Raw genomic sequence first — 16,846 nt, forward strand, 5'->3', positions numbered from 1 at the left:
ACAATGCGGGAAAGTTTTGTGCTTCACCTTCCTCTGTGTGGCCCCTGATCGCAACGAACCCTCAAAGAAGGGGAATGGGGACGAGACAACGGAATGTTCGGTGGTTCGTTTCCCTGAGACCTAATAACGGGGTTTAAGCCCCGTTCCGCACTCGAGGAGGGAGTAATGAGCGAGTACCCAGTTCGTTTGGGGAGGTCGGGCCTCAGGTCGCGAGTCCATCGCAGATCAAAGGAAATCGGTCCTTGGAGGGAGCTGTGATGGAGTGGAGGGGGACACGGGGAACCCCTGAGATCCGGGATCCTCCATTTGAATAACCAGCGATGTACATCATGGACACGTTACTGACCGCAGCACAATTCCTCGACTGTCAGGATCAGCAAAGTCGGCCCGGTTAGTGGAGAGGGATCCGGGGGTGGGGGGTTGGTGAGCTGGGGATGGGATATCACCTGCGGTATGACGTCATCACCTTGTCGGTGAAATCCGTGCTCCTCCCACCTCCTCACACATCGTTGTTACCTCCACCCCCCAGGTTGGACGGACGTTATGTTTTCATCCATGTTTGTTTATCTGTGAACAGGATATGTTAAGAAGTTGTGGATGGATTTGGGCGGAGTTTGGTGAACAGGTTCGGTGTGTGACAAGGACAAAGCCGGATCCGGGAATGTTTTTAATAACGTAAATAATTAATTCTTCACCATGGAGAGACGAGGACCAAAAACGATGTACATCATGATATTTCAATAAATTATGGATGAGTTATGTTGAAGATCGGTGGATGAGTTGGTTCGGTGACAACAACAAGACGATTCAATTCTGGTCCAAGTCCGGATACAGATCCGTCCCATCAGTGGCAGACAAAATGTAACCTGTTCCACCTGGTGGACAGGTATGTTCTCCACCGAGTTTTGCCAGGTGTCGCTCTGTGAGTGATTTTAAATATATTGATCATTCTGTCTGTTTCATTGTTAATCACTGACAGGTCACAATTCTAAACCGATCATGATGGAACTTTCCAAGTTGTAGAGGTAGTCTCATCTGAGAACCCAATTGATTTTGAGGTCAAAGGTCATCTTGAGGTCAAGTTTCTAAAATCGTCATTTTTCATCCTTACACCCTTAAGAACCCTCAAAAAAAAGTTGTGGATGGACTTTCACAAAAGTTGGTGGATGAATGGTCAGAGGACAATAACAAGCCAATTAAATTTTGGTTCAGGTCAGCAGATCCGGCCTATCGTTGGGATACTGTAAACGGATACTTGGATACTGGGATACAACGGGGATACGTTGGGATATTGGGAAAATGTAAACTGTTCATCCTGGTGGAGGTATGTTAATCACCATTAATCACCAAATCCCAATCCTCTCTGTGGACACACAAATGTGTTGTTCACACAATTTCACCCCACATGGTTCTACCAGAGGAATCAGGAAGTGACGCGATAAGGTGACGCAGTGTGACGTCACTGCCGATCCCGCAAATAAACCGTTTATGTCCGAAGAACCGTTGAGTTCATCAAAGCCAATTTGTCAGACGGCTTGTTGACTCATTGTGCTTTGCATTACGACGAGTCTGCCCCACACCTCATTCCACCACAACAACACTTCCACTGTGGTAGTTGAGGGTCCCAACGTGCCTTTTCACAGACCATTTGATCGTTCTTCAGAGGGACATTTGCGGCCTGCGAACCTGAGTTTTTGACATGAAAGGCTGCAAATCACTGGTCATGCTCCTCATGTGACCTTCCACGTGCATCTTGGTCTATGCTCTGGACCTTCTCCGAGCTTGTGTGCCGAGGCTGTGTGAACTACGAGGGCAGAGATAATATTGAGGTCTTCTTGAGAAGGACATGTGTGATCAAGCATTTAGTGTTGAACCGATTGCTGGTTGTGAAGGAGGAGAAGACGAACGGCTGTTTAAACCCCATTTGCGAAACCGTCTCTCGACCGTTCCAACCTGGAGGATGAGCATGAAGACCATTCCCATCACCCGCGGCTGTGTGTCATGTCTCCAACATCCCGTGTGTGTCCCTGAACGTCACCAGTTTAGTGAAGTCTGATGAGCTGCCCGTGTTCCATCATCAGGGTCCAAACCCGAGATGGACGGTCTCGGTGACGCCACCAAGAGCACTCCAATGCAGTCCAATCCCCACCCACCCAGAGAGTGGACTGACCTAATTGACCGAACCTGCCGTTTTTGTGACGTCCAAGGAGGTCGCTACTTGGCTGCAGCTGTGACCGGTCTCCCAACGTCTAGTACGGTGCTGGATGTGGTGACTGGGACGCACGTGGTTCATACTGACGGACACGGCCCCGAGCGGCGTGACACGGACATCCCAGCAGAGATGTCAGACGGTCCACGCAGTGGTGCCCAAGGGTGGATGGGGACTGAAGACTGCTCTCACATGATTATCCATTGTCGCACTATCAGACCTGCATTTGGAGCATGACGCGGCCCTGCAGCCTGACTCCTGGTGGTGTTTGATTTGGCGAGAAGGACGATCTCGGGATGTTGGCGGAGTCCTCGACGGACTCACGGATCATAACAAACTTGCAGACCTTCTGGCCCTCATGACCCCTCCTGAAGCCTGTCCCATTACTGTTGGGTCGACCCTGCCACGTGTGCCATTGATTTGTGTTGGTATAGGTGTAGGAAGTCCACTTGGTTGCACCAACTGTCACGAGCGGCTGGAGGAGGACACTAACTCCGTGCAGAAATCCCTCCGTGGCTGTACATGACACCACCAAGAAGCAGTATGCAGAACATGTGCGAAAGTTGGTGTCCTGTTCAGGGGGCTGCGGTGTCCCCAAGCAATGTTGGTCGATATAATGACCATTGTGGGAAAAGAAAAAAAAACTGAGCACAGAGGTGACATATTCCATATATATATATATATATATATATATATATATATATATATATATATATATATATATATATATATATATATATATATATATATATATATATATATATTGTTGCGGACCGGGCGTCGGCGGCGAGCGCGACCACCATGGGGAGCAGTGGAGTCGGCTCCACCCAACGCTCGGAATTTAGATCGTACTTTTTCGGAAAACTCCGAGAAGTACGGGTCCCTTATCGGACCGTGAAGCGTCAATATTTCTACCACCTGGTACAGGGTTATTTGCCAATTTTCAAAATACTTAGATATCCACGTGGCGATTTACCGAGTCTCCACACCCTTGACGGCACCCGTACGGAACGAGCCGCGGGCGTACTCGAACCGTGTGCGACTCGAGCGGATGGTCATCGGGATCCGTCGGTCCAAATGTCCCCTTTAAAGTGTCCCCCTTGCTAATTTTCCAACACGCAGCACGCTAAGCCAATGGAGGAAAGGACACGAACGAGCTGATTCATTTCACAAATGGGGATATTTATTAAACAATAGGGAAATGAGGGGAGCACGTAAGGGCAGATTTATCCAAATATAAGAAGCACGTATCACGTATGTACAGCAAGGCACTTATACAATTTCTACTTACTGGACTGGTGCCACAAACACACACACGCACACTCCCAAAAGAATCGGACCAAAAGAGGTCTTTATTGAGGCCTCCAGCTTGGATGGAGAGCGAGCTGAAGACCAGATTCTGCTTCGGACCTGTCCACCTCGTGTGGTCTTCGAGCTGTTCAAACCGGGCACCTGCGAGGGCGAGCTGAATCCAGGCACCGGCAAGCCGCGATCAGCCTCCCGAGCTCCGGCGGATCCTCTCGCACCCCAGAACACGCGCTGGTGAAGACGAGGCGCCGATCCTTCCAAACCCGCCAGAGTTGACTCAGCCAACCAGCCACCAACTCCAACCACCAACCACCACCCAGGAACCAAGGAACAAGAAGAACCAATTTCTGTCTCTCTCTTCCCTTTTTATCCCTCCCGGGCACGGCTCGCTTCCGGGGTGGCTTGTATGCCGTGGGTGGGGGCTGTCGCATTCCTTTTCTTGGAGGGCCCAAACGAATCGAAGGGTGGGGCCTGACCTTTCCCCTACTTGGCGGTTTGCCAAGCGAATCGAAGGGTGGGGCATGACCTTTCCCCAACTTGGCGGCTTGCCAAGCGAATCGGTGAGTGGGGGCTTGACCTTTCCCCTACTCAGCGTGGAGAATGGCGGGAGCAGAGGGTTTTCGTTGGTGTTGTTGTTATCGTTGGTGTTGTTGTCATCGTTGGTGTTGTTGTCATCGTTGGTGTTGTTGTCATCATTAGTGTTGGAACAAAAGAAAACCTGACTATTAAAATCACTTCACAGCGCATAAACATTTATTCACCCATCAGACGAGGGGATGGATTCTAACGAGAAACACATACTTATCGAAATAACTAAGCTCCGAGGACGGCTGTCTCTCTGTGTGCACAAGGCTTCCAAATTCGGAACAATATAATATAAGGGCGAAATGTTGGGGAGTTGATCTCGTCGAAAAAAAAAATTTGGAAATTTGTTCTCCCCTTATTATCACTTTTTCCGTCGATATGTTTGTCTCTCTGTTCGGTCCAGTGCTCCGTTAATACAATGGCGATTTCGATGAAACTTGGTTGGCAGGTTCATACCATGACCAAGTTGTGTGCAAATGAGAACCGTTGCTATGGACCCCTCCATTGCCGAGCAACGGGACTTTGAAATTTTTCGATTTCGATGAAACTGGGTTGGTGGGTTCATACCATGACCAAGTTGTGTGCAAATGAGAACCGTTGCTATGGACCCATCCGTTGCCGAGCAACGGGAGTTTGAAATTTTTTAAAAATCATAAAAAATTTATTTTTTCCAAAATCAAAAATCGGGCCACGAGCGACTGTGGGCAGTACATTCAGCCATGTTGTCAAAAATTTCCAGCCGGATCCTATGAAAACTGTCGGAGAAGATAGACTTTGAATGAACCCTGATCGAAAACAATAAAAAAAACGAAGTTCGTTATATCTCAGAGACTATGAGTCAGATATACATGAAACTAGTATGGTAGGTTCATGGTATGTCCAAGTTATGTGTGAGAAAGAACCGATGCTTTGGACCCCTCCGTTGCCTAGCAACGGCCGAAAAACCTCTAAATGTGGGGGTATTTTTAACGAAAAAACAATCTGCAGCATTAACCCTTGAAGCTCGAATCATGAATTTTCTTGTGCTTAATCCTCAGGTCATTCCCCATCGAAGGGGCCCATCGCGACTACCCATGTCCGCCTACCGGCTTGTCTCACAGACTATGAGTCAGATATACATGAAACTGGTATGGTAGGTTCATGGTATGTCCGAGTTATATGTGAGAAAGAACCGTTGCTATGAACCCCTCCGTTGCCGAGCAACGGCCGACGACCCATGTCCGCCTTCCGGCTTGTCTGTCTGTCTGTCCCTCTGTTCGGTCCAGTGCTCCGTTAATACAATGGCAATTTCGATGAAACTTGGTTGGAAGGTTCATACCATGACCTCGTTGTGTGCAAATGAGAACCGTTGCTATGGACACCACCGTTGCCGAGCGACGGGACTTTGAAATTGCCGAGCGACGGGACCAGATTCGTAACAATATTTGGTGAGGTTACCTCCAATCGTCAAATATGGTATCAAATGTGAAAATAACTTAATCAAGACGTTACCATGTTCACAAAGATCAGCGAAGGAGTCACGTGACCTCAAATGCAGGAATCATTCAAAAACCAAAAATAGTATAAACACAACCCACACGTCGATTTGATGGTAATTTTACTGCTCATCTCACGATATAACTCTTAAGGGTGAAAAACGAGGTTGCAGAAAAAAAGGTTACCATCTTAGCTAACTTCACTAAATATACACCTCCAATTGTACGTACATCACGTCGTTTAAAAGAACCAAGTAAACATCGTGATTTGTTTTTTTATCGTAGATGTTTGATTAATTTAATCGTCAATATCTCACCTCAAATGAGGAAATACTTGGAGTGTGTATTATTGCTCGAAACGGGAATTCAAGGAAAAATTCAGTGAGGAGATATTGTTGTGGGTCGAGCCGCTAACCTTCGCAACCATTAATTTTTTTTGATTTTTCAAGAGTTTCTGGTCACTGTCGAATAATTCTCAATTCCTCCTGCACATTTGAGTCTTTTATGATATACAGACAAACACAAACGTATCGATATGGAGAATTCAGAGGATATTCAAAAAGCAACACAGTCTTCCTCTGATTCTGCAGCACATGGACTTTTTGAGTTTTTATATAATATGCAGGGGGAAAAGGAGGGGGTGGGGGGGGGAAGATGATGAGAATGTCTGGTCATCCTCAAGACAGAATGGTGCCAAGACTACAGCCCTTTGGATGTTGGAATACATCACACATGGCCCCTTGGTCGTGCTTATCCAGAGGTCAGGAGGTCCGCCTGAATTAAAACGGCTGACAAACGATTTTACAATCTGAAGTTGATCAAAGTTTAAAAAGGCATCTGGATATCACTTAGACAAGCATTTCATTGAAGCCAGACTCCGACTTCTAACCAGATTTTCAGGCACCAATATATAATTTATTTTTTTTCAACAAGAATCCCTCAACAAGTTACATGGAATAATAGATGATTATTTTCCACTGGATAAAGATTAAAGATTATTTGGAAGGCCAATCTGTTTGAGGGAAGAGGGGTTGTTTTTACTTATCAGACTGATAACCTTCCAATACAGTCAAGAGATATAAGGTCGTTTAAAATGTAAAATGTACATATATAATTATATATATACAAAAAAGATATATATATATATATATATATATATATATATATATATATATATATATATATATATATATATGTATATGAGCCTGGTGTTGGCGCTGTGGTTAGGGCAGTGGCTTGGGACGCAAAAGGTCCTGAGTTCAAGCCCCGTTTGCGACACTGAATTAATATATGCACATCTATGTATGTAAAGATGTATATGTATCCATATATATGTATATGTATCCAAATATATATATATATATATATATATATATATATATATATATATATATATATATATATATATAAATATATATATATATATAACCAAGTCGAAAACACCAGGGGGTTGACTCAGCCTGCCATCCTTCCGAGATCGGCGAAATGAGTACCAGTTGTACTGGGCCCGGCGTATGCCCCGGTTAGAATAGGTGTACTATATCCCTGTGTGCCATAAGAGGCGACCAGGGTTGCGTCAGGAAGGGCATCCGGCGTAAAAACCAATGCCAAATCATTATGCGGACAACAAAACGAATTTCCATACCAGATCGGTCAAGGCCCGGGTTAGCGAAATGGAGACGGTTGATCTGCTGTGGCGACCCCTCACGGGAGCTAGCCGAAAGAAGAAGAGATATATATATATATATATATATATATATATATATATATATATATATATATATATATATATATATATATATATATATATATATATATATATATTGTTGCGAATTCGCGCCCGCCGGCGTGCGAACGGCCACGTAACTCGAATCGCGGCACGTCGCCCACCGGACGGACAATTCTGTCGTGACCCTCTCGGACTAACGCCGGGAGCTAGTCACGGGTGGGCCTTTCGGCCTCACCACGATAGTGCCAATCGGTACCCACGCGGAGGGTAGACCGGGCGATCGCACCTCGCCGCAGGTTGACTCCGGACACGGGCCACTTAAGCGACCCGTTCCGTACTATCGGGATAACCGAGCGGTGTTATCGTCGGCCTCGACGGTTCCGATTAATTATCGGGCGTATTAAGCCCACTACCAACCCTTTACGTGAAGCAAGATGGAGATTCAATTCAAGAAAAGACGAAGCGAAACGGGAAAACAGTTCAACATGAGGCACATTTATTCCGCGGCACAAGGGGATCACACATATACAATTACAACAATTATGCACCTATATCAAATGCTTCAAAAGAAACACAACAATGCAGATCTACTACCGACTACGCGTGCACACGGCAACACTTACACAGTTTTACTTCACAGACGGCGCCGACAACACATTTACTCAAAAGCAAAAGAAAAGGGCCACCCTCAAAGACAAGGGGGACAGACTGTGGGCCGCGAGAGCGGGTGGATCCTGCCCGTGTCTTGTGATGAGCCGCAAATGTGGCGGCGCGGCGGTGCCCCGACTCCGCGCTCCTTCGCGGGTTTCGTTGGCACTGCTTGGAGTGGGGTGGGAACTGGGCCCCCCTTTTCGCACTATCTCAGCGTGGGGGGGGGAAAGGGGGGAATTGTTGATGCTCTGGGGAAAGAGGATAGCTGGCTTGCTTGGGTCCCGCGACGAGCGACTCCACTGCGAGCTCGTCGCCGACCGCCGTCTTCCTTGCCTCGGACCCGAGCTATCCGGTCCCCTCCGCAATTCTCCTCAGCCGACTGCAGCAAATCACCTCGACCGCGCTCCAGGCTCCAGGCTCCAGGCTTCCTCTCTCTGCAGCTCCCCGACAGACTCCGGACCCCGACAGACTGACTCTCCTCCAGACCCGACTTGACTCTTCTCAAACTCGCCTTGACTCTTCTCCAACTCGCCTTGACGTCTCCAACTCGCCTTGACTCTTCTCCAATTCGCCTTGACTCTTCTCCAACTCGCCTTGACTCTTCTCCAACTGACTTGACTCTTCTCCAACTCTGACTGCCTCTGCCACACTCTGCTCTCCAAAACTGACTTGACTCGCCCCGCGCTCGGCGCTTTATAGTCCGGCAGGAGATCCCATATGCAAATTTCTGGATCAGAACGAGCTCGGGGGTGGAGCCACGCTCGCCCATTGGACGGAGAAAAAGGGGCGTGAGTCTCCCCTGATCCTCGAATTTGCATATATCGATTCTACTCCGACGCGCCTGGAGGCGGGGCCAAACCGTCCCGCGCTTGCTGATTGGACGGATCAGAAGTGGGCGTGTATCATTCCTGATCCTAATTCTCCTCGGAAAGGCCGCACTTTGCACCCGCGGCTCGGCGCGCGTCCCGCACGAGGCCAGGACAGCCTGACGCTCGGCGATCACAAGTGGTGCGGGAATGGCCGCAGAAGGAGAGGTGAAGGTGGTGGAGGGTTTATTGTGGTGGTTTATGGCCATGGTGACGCTTGGAATGGCGGTGATGCGATGTTTGCGGGAGCGAGTTGTGAAGGTAACGGTCGTGGCTGTTGGCGTTGTTGTTGTTGTTGTGAAGCGGCGTTGCGGTTGGTGGTTGTTGTGTGATGGTGGTTGCGACATGGTTGGTTCAAAATAAAGATAGAACAGAAAAACGGCTATCTCAAAGGGTCGCAGCCCGAATGAATCACATTTATTCCCGCCAAACAACGGTTTTGGGGCTAACTACACATGTACTTCGAGATATCTCACCTCCGGGACCTGAATGGTGGTTTGCGAATTTCCTCAACTGTAACACTACCCCCTCCCCTTTTTACAGACTCGTCCCGAGTCGTCAAATTTTCGTGTGCCATCATGTGTAGTTCTCCCCTAGTACGTTTTACCTACGGATCCCTGAGTGCGACATTCATGGTATTCGTGTCCCCAAAATAAATAACCTGAGGGCTGAGTAACTACCTAAACAAACCCACTCACACGGACGACTTAAATAAAATTGCCGGCGCTAAGACAGACATGCCCGGGGGCGCACTCATATGTACAGTACATCTTAACCTTAACTTACAAATTTTACACTAATCATGGCCCAGGATCAATGGACTCTGCAAAAAGAAAGCAGTTAGCAGGGAGCCAGGCTGCTCGCATGCAGTCTCTGGCTCAAACAATGCAGGTGACAGGGAATGTGGCCGGCTGCTCACACGCAGTCCAAGGCCTTCCCTTTTGAACTGAACGCAGTGAACCACAAAGGTGCATGGGCTGCACAAACGCAGTCTCCGAGCCAGCTCAAGTGGCACACGCAATGAACACAACGGATGAATGGATGGACGCAAACACGGTGCACGGGCCACCACTGCAGGCCCGTGTTGTAGCTGCCAACAGGGCAGTTCTTGCAGCTTGCAAACTGTTGCTTTGATCCTGGCGCACATGGAAATGAACAGGGGGGGGGGCAAAGCAAAATTGAACGGGGGCTGGTGAACATGGGCCCTGGGCATGGCATGGCAAAGGCGAGCAGGCAACACAGCCTGCAGAACAAGGCCGCTGCAGGCAAACACAGCCGGCAGACGAACTGGCCGGCACAGGCATTGCAGAAAACAGCTGCAGACGATCCGGCCGGTACAGGCCTCGCAGCAAAACAGCCGGCAGATGAAGTGGGCTGGCACAGGCCTTACAGCAACACAGCCAGCAGATGAAGCTGGCCAGCCTTTGCCATGCAGTGCAGGTTGGTGGAGGGAGTGCGGTGGTGCTGGCCACTCAGAAGGCGGGCTCGGACCTACCCTACGGTCTCCCTCCCAACCTATCGCCTTTGCCTGTCACTGTCCATACCCACTCCCTTAATTTGTCCAAAACCAATTTTGCCCCAATTAATTAATTTTTGGATTGTTTTTTTTTACTTCCCCTCTATAATTCGTCTCCTAACCCCCTTTATCGTCCTTGTTCCGCTAACGTATCATCTACGAGCCTACTCCCAACCCCTACGTTCCCTTCCCGGAGGGGAATGAGGGAGAGCAAGCATCCTGTGTCGAGGCCCAACGAAGCCTCAAGATGGCCTCCCCAGACTTCAGCGATCTATAACACAAAATGGGTCCAGCGGCCCACAACGAGAGTGAAGGGTTAGATGGTGCGGAGGGGTACACTTCCTATCTACCCGAACCATTTTACTGTTAAACTACCCCGGGGCTTTCAACAAGCGCCTCCCGCTTAAACTATTGGTTCTATAAACCCAGATTCCCGTCGCCTGTGTTGGTGTCCTCACAAATTTCGGGCCTCGCCCCCCAATTTTCTTTCCGTGCCCTCACACAGTCTCATGGCTGGGATGCGTGACTCCCCTTGGCAGGCACGACCCTCTGCCGATTCCCCTACGATGGCACCCCTGGCACTACACTGCCTCCGAGCCTCCCAGCTCCCTAAACACCGGGGAGTGCCCCCCATGTCACCTCCCCTGAAACGCACACGTGGCAGGCTGGCTTCCCGGGCCCCTTTCCGAGGGTCACCCGTGCCCACAACACTGCCCACGCGGCGAACGGTGCCCCGGGCCCCCGCACTAAGCGGGCGCACCCGTGCCCACTACGCTCTCCCGGCCCCCCATGGGCCAATGGCCTACTACGGCCGACTAGCCTGGTGCCCGGGTACCCACTCAGCGATACTCACCTTTCGCAGCCACACTGCCAGCCCGTCAACAGGGCTCCTGCACCCCTCCAAACGGGTTTCGAGCCTACATTCACACCAACAGCAAAACGACCTCCATTTTTCAATTTGTCTAACCCAGCGAACTCACTTCACACTGACCCCGGGGTCCCTTGGGCGGGAGTCACTCCTCCCCCCAATCACTCATCGCACCATGCATTCCCCATTCGCTCCATACACACAGACCCGCTGGCCTCACGCACTCACCAAGCACATGTACTTACTACTCACCTCACAACCCACAACTCTTCAACACACACACCGCTGAACTCTGCCATCCTTCTAACTACCTCCCCTAACTAACTCGTGCTCCCACGTCGTCCCTTATACTCGTAGCACGTTCCTTTTAACACTACGTGGCTAAACTACTTGACTACGTAGCTAAACTACTTGACTAACACTACTTGACACTACGTAGACTCGACTTGACTCTTCTCAAACTCGCCTTGACTCTTCTCCAACTCGCCTTGACTCTTCTCCAACTCGCCTTGACTCTTCTCCAACTCGCCTTGACTCTTCTCCAACTGACTTGACTCTTCTCCAACTCTGACTGCCTCTGCCACACTCTGCTCTCCAAAACTGACTTGACTCGCCCCGCGCTCGGCGCTTTATAGTCCAGCAGGAGAACCCATATGCAAATTTCTGGATCAGAACGAGCTCGGAGGTGGAGCCACGCTCGCCCATTGGACGGAGAAAAAGGGGCGTGAGTCTCCCCTGATCCTCAAATTTGCATATATCGATTCTACTCCGACGCGCCTGAAGGCGGGGCCAAACCGCCCCGCGCTTGCTGATTGGACGGATCAGAAGTGGGCGTGTATCATTCCTGATCCGAATTCTCCTCGGAAAGGTCGCACTTTGCACCCGCGGCTCGGCGCGCGTCCCGCACGTGGCCAGGACAGCCTGACGCTCGGCGTTCACAAGTGGTGCGGGAATGGCCGCAGAAGGAGAGGTGAAGGTGGTGGAGGGTTTATTGTGGTGGTTTATGGCCATGGCGATGCTTGGAATGGCGGTGATGCGATGTTTGCGGGAGCGAGTTGTGAAGGTAAAGGTCGTGGCTGTTGGCGTTGTTGTTGTGAAGCAGCGTTGCGGCTGGTGGTTGTTGTGTGATGGCGGTTGTGACGTGGTTGGTTCAAAATAAAGATATAACAGAAAAACGGCTATCTCAAAGGGTCGCAGCCCGAATGAATCACATTTATTCCCTCTAAACAACGGGTTTGGGGCTAACTACACATGTACTTCCAGAGATATCTCACCTACGGGACCTGAATGGTGGTTTGCGAATTTCCTCAACCGTAACAATATATATACATATATACATATATATATATATATATATATATATATATATATATATATATATATATATATATATATATATATATACACATGTATAAATGAAATAGTTACATGTTCGAGTCCATCGAGGTCATCATCATATTTTATATGAATAAATTTCTCATTAAAGAAATATAACAATGCATTGTGCGATATGCTAAAAAGTTTTACTTTTTCAAGATAATTATCAAATTTAATTGGCAACATATTTTTTGGTATTTTTATCATCCTTAAACAAAATATGCTAACTTTGGAGAAATTTGCATGCACATCACTATCACAGAAATCGTCAATCACGGAATACCGAAAAAAATCGATAAAACCCCTGTATATCACCAACAAATCGAAGACAGGTATTTACACATGTTTAAATAGCGTACATGATTCAAAAAGTTGATTGATGCATTTGGCGTCTCGGACAAACAAAACTTATGAGTTCTAGATGTAACAGGAAGTAAGTACAGTGGGATTTAACTTTTAAACCTCAGCATCCGAGCACCTGTACAAGCAATTGCGTTTTTATTTGCCATCGTGGCTGGGTTGAAAGCAATTGCCAATTGGTTGTTATTTTTTATGAATCGGATGTGCTTTGGAAATCCTTTGCTGAGTCAGTGATCTCTACCGATCTGGAGGCGATAACAGTGTGAAAGCGATAGCGGTATGAAAGCGACAACAGTATGAAAGCGATAATGGTTTGACAGCGATAACGGTATGAAAGCAATAATGGTTTGAAAGCGATAACGGTTTGAAAGCTTTAACGGGGAAAAAGCGATACCAGTATGAAAGCGATACCGGAATGAAATCCATACCGGTGCAGGGTTCCGCGGTAGTCATACCGGAACGGCGATGGCGATGGATTTCGTCTGATGTCGGTTACGAATTCTGATCTCACCTTCAAAGAAAATCATTTTTAAAACAAGTTGAACTTGGAAGTAAAAAGAAAGCTCCGTGTCGGAATACTTTGAAAAGTTACCGTGTGTCAATGATGTGTACGTCACATATGAATACATAATGGACGATTGGACCATTGCATATTTTTGGAACTTGCGTAAAAAATATTAGTTGCTTAATTTTTTTTAATTTCAACAATAATGATATACCGTTATATACCAGTCTGACCCCACTGGTATATCGGTATCAAAAAAATCGATATCGACGAAGCCTCCTATTTGCTTTCTGCTCCCAAACTACACACACTTTCAATGAAACTTCACCAAAACCTTAATCTCCCAGGATTTACTAAAGTTTGTACACGACATTAAAAAACGGGGTCTAAGGGGGTCTACGGGTGTGGGGTGGGGAGGGGTTCTGATGATGTATTTTCAGTTGCTTTCCAGTTAGTTTTGTGTTTCATTGTCTTTGCAGATAAAGAAATGAAAATCGTTTCTTTTACCAACTCTGCCCAGTTTGATGAAGAAGATCAATTCAATCAGAAAATGCCTTCTCGTCAGGACAATGGTAAATCGAGCACCGTCTCTTTCAACAACCACAAAAGATGTTTCAAGGTGATCAAGCTCATCCAAGGAAACGAGAAACTCCACAAGTGTTCAGTGTGTGACGAGGCGTTTACTACTTCATCAAATTTACATCAACATACAATATTGCATACTGGGGAGAAACGCTTCAAATGTCCCGTGTGTAACAAGGCTTTTAGTATTTCATCAAATTTACATCGTCATCAAAATATACATATCGGGGCAAAGCCCTACCAGTGTTCTCTGTGGAACAAGGCGTTTAGTGATTCATCAACTTTACATACACATGAACGAGTACATTCGGCGGATAAACCCCACAAGTGTTCTGTTTGCAACAAAACATTTTTTCCTTCATCAAGTTTACATAACCATGAACGAATACATTCGGGGTGTAAACCCTACAAGTGTTCTGTTTGCAACAAAACATTTTTTTCTTTATCAAGTTTACATAACCATGAACGAATACATTCGGGGTGTAAACCCTACAAGTGTTCTGTGTGTAACAAGGCGTTTAATCAATCATCAAGTTTACATAAACATGAACGAATACATACGGGGTGTAAACCCTACAAGTGTTCTGTGTGTAACAAGGCGTTTAATCAATCATCAAGTTTACATAAACATGAACGAATACATACGGGGTGTAAACCCTACAAGTGTTCTGTGTGTAACAAGGCGTTTAATCATTCATCAAGTTTACATAACCATGAACGAATACATTCCGGGGATAAACCCCACAAGTGTTCTGTGTGCTCGAAGGCCTTCTTTTCTTCATCAGCTTTAAATTATCATCAAAAAACACATTCTGGGGATAAATCCCACAAGTGTTCTGTTTGCAGCAAAACATTTTTTTCTTCATCAAATTTACATATCCATGAACGAATACATACGGGGTGTAAACCCTACAAGTGTTCTGTTTGCAACAAGGCGTTTAATCAATCATCAACTTTACATAAACATGAACGAATACATTCCGGGGATAAACCCCACAAGTGTTCTGTGTGTAACAAGGCGTTTAATCAGTCATCAAATTTACATCACCATGAACGAATACATTCCGGGGATAAACCCCACAAGTGTTCTGTGTGCTCGAAGGCCTTCTTTTCTTCATCAGCTTTAAATTATCATCAAAAAACACATTCTGGGGATAAATCCCACAAGTGTTCTGTTTGCAACAAACCATTTTTTTCTTCATCAAATTTACATATCCATGAACGAATACATACGGGGTGTAAACCCTACTAGTGTTCTGTTTGCAACAAGGCGTTTAATCAATCATCAACTTTACATAAACATGAACGAATACATTCCAGGGATAAACCTCACAAGTGTTCAGTTTGTAACAAGGCGTTTAATCAATCATCAACTTTACATAAACATGAACGAATACATTCCGGGGATAAACCCCACAAGTGTTCTGTTTGTAACATGGCATTTATTTCATCATCAAAAAATACACACGAAGATACAACAGAGGTGCGAGGACCCAGTGACTTCGGTGTGAATTTGTGTTATCAGGGAAATAACAAAATACCGGAATCTGGAAAATGAAGTCAAAATAACCTGGAAGTTGAAGAGTGTCGATATTGTGTCAGTGACAGCTGGAGAAACTGGAGTAATGAAGAAGAACCTCACTGAGATCTTTAAAAATATCTCCAGGAATGAATATTACTTCAAACTAACTAAAGTTGGAGACTGCCTGGGGTTCAGTAACGATCCTGAAAATATCCATCGGAAGAAAACAAGAAAACACAACTTGCTCGAACAAATATGACCCTTTACCAAAATGGAGATGGACACACACACACACACACACACACACACACACACACACACACACACACACACACACACACACACACACACACACACACACACACACACACACACACACACACAAACACACACACACACACACACACACACACACACACACACACACACACACATCACATGATAAGTATAGATTTTCAACTTGAACTGGAATTTTATTTTGTTTCTTGAACTTTCGGATATCTTTAATCCCATATCTGTGTTTGTTCTTCGTCTTGTCGGAAGTTCTTCACATCACCTGTCAGGGTTTATGATTTGCACATCCTTATGATCAGGTGTTCAGGTGTGAACTATTAAATTGTTTATTTTTCCCAATCGTTTCAGCCTTCATCTTTGATAAGTTTCCCATTATCTATTTTACCGAGTTACACGACTCGCACACAGGTGCATCCTTGGAGATGAGTTACAGCAACATACTGTAGTTGCGAAGGAGAAAATGCTCTCACATCGAGGGAAAAAACTCAAGGAACCTTGTGAATACAGGGGGCTGTGTTTATTTATACTAGTACGTGCCCGTAAAAAATAAAAAATAATAATAATAATAAATAAATAAACCACACAGGCCGTCTCTACGCTCTCACGTGCCCGTACGTGCGTGACCTGGAAGTTCCCATATCACAGTTACGATTATTCGCAATTTATTTTTAATACCCAATTATTCAATTAGCGCCAACGTATTTTGCCTTTTCGCCATGTCGTGGAAAGGAAAAACAAAAAGAGAAGAGAGAGAAAAAATTTACTTCCTGGTTCGGAGCATCCCAGCACTCTGATGTTCCCGAAATTTATACACCGCACCGTCTAATATGAAAACGATCATAACTTGGGCATTGTGTTTATCGATAAATGCGCATAAGAAATCGAGAAATTATTAGAATACACGAAGTCATCACTATCCAGAAGTCCGTACGTTGTAACCCGTAATGGCGAACGTGGCTGAGCTTCCCTTCCCCATCGGCCACGCCCACGCAACAACGT

The 16,846-nt window shown here is 46.5% G+C and overlaps 1 protein-coding gene across 1 annotated transcript; it reads left to right on the forward strand.

Annotated features, from left to right (window-relative positions):
* On the forward strand, positions 1-16,211 carry LOC147006742 (uncharacterized). The gene is made up of 2 exons (XM_085868107.1): positions 1-390; positions 13,929-16,211. Exons 1-2 carry the CDS (start codon positions 321-323, stop codon positions 15,281-15,283), a joined length of 1,425 nt encoding a protein of 474 aa, XP_085724233.1. The 5' UTR covers positions 1-320; the 3' UTR covers positions 15,284-16,211.
* Positions 16,212-16,846: the final 635 nt, after the last annotated feature.

This window comes from Eptatretus burgeri, unplaced genomic scaffold, assembly GCF_056783735.1.
Source record: "Eptatretus burgeri isolate ZD-2024b unplaced genomic scaffold, Ebu_testis_v1 Ebu_testis_scaffold_3155, whole genome shotgun sequence".
Classification (NCBI taxonomy): Eukaryota; Metazoa; Chordata; class Myxini; order Myxiniformes; family Myxinidae; genus Eptatretus; species Eptatretus burgeri.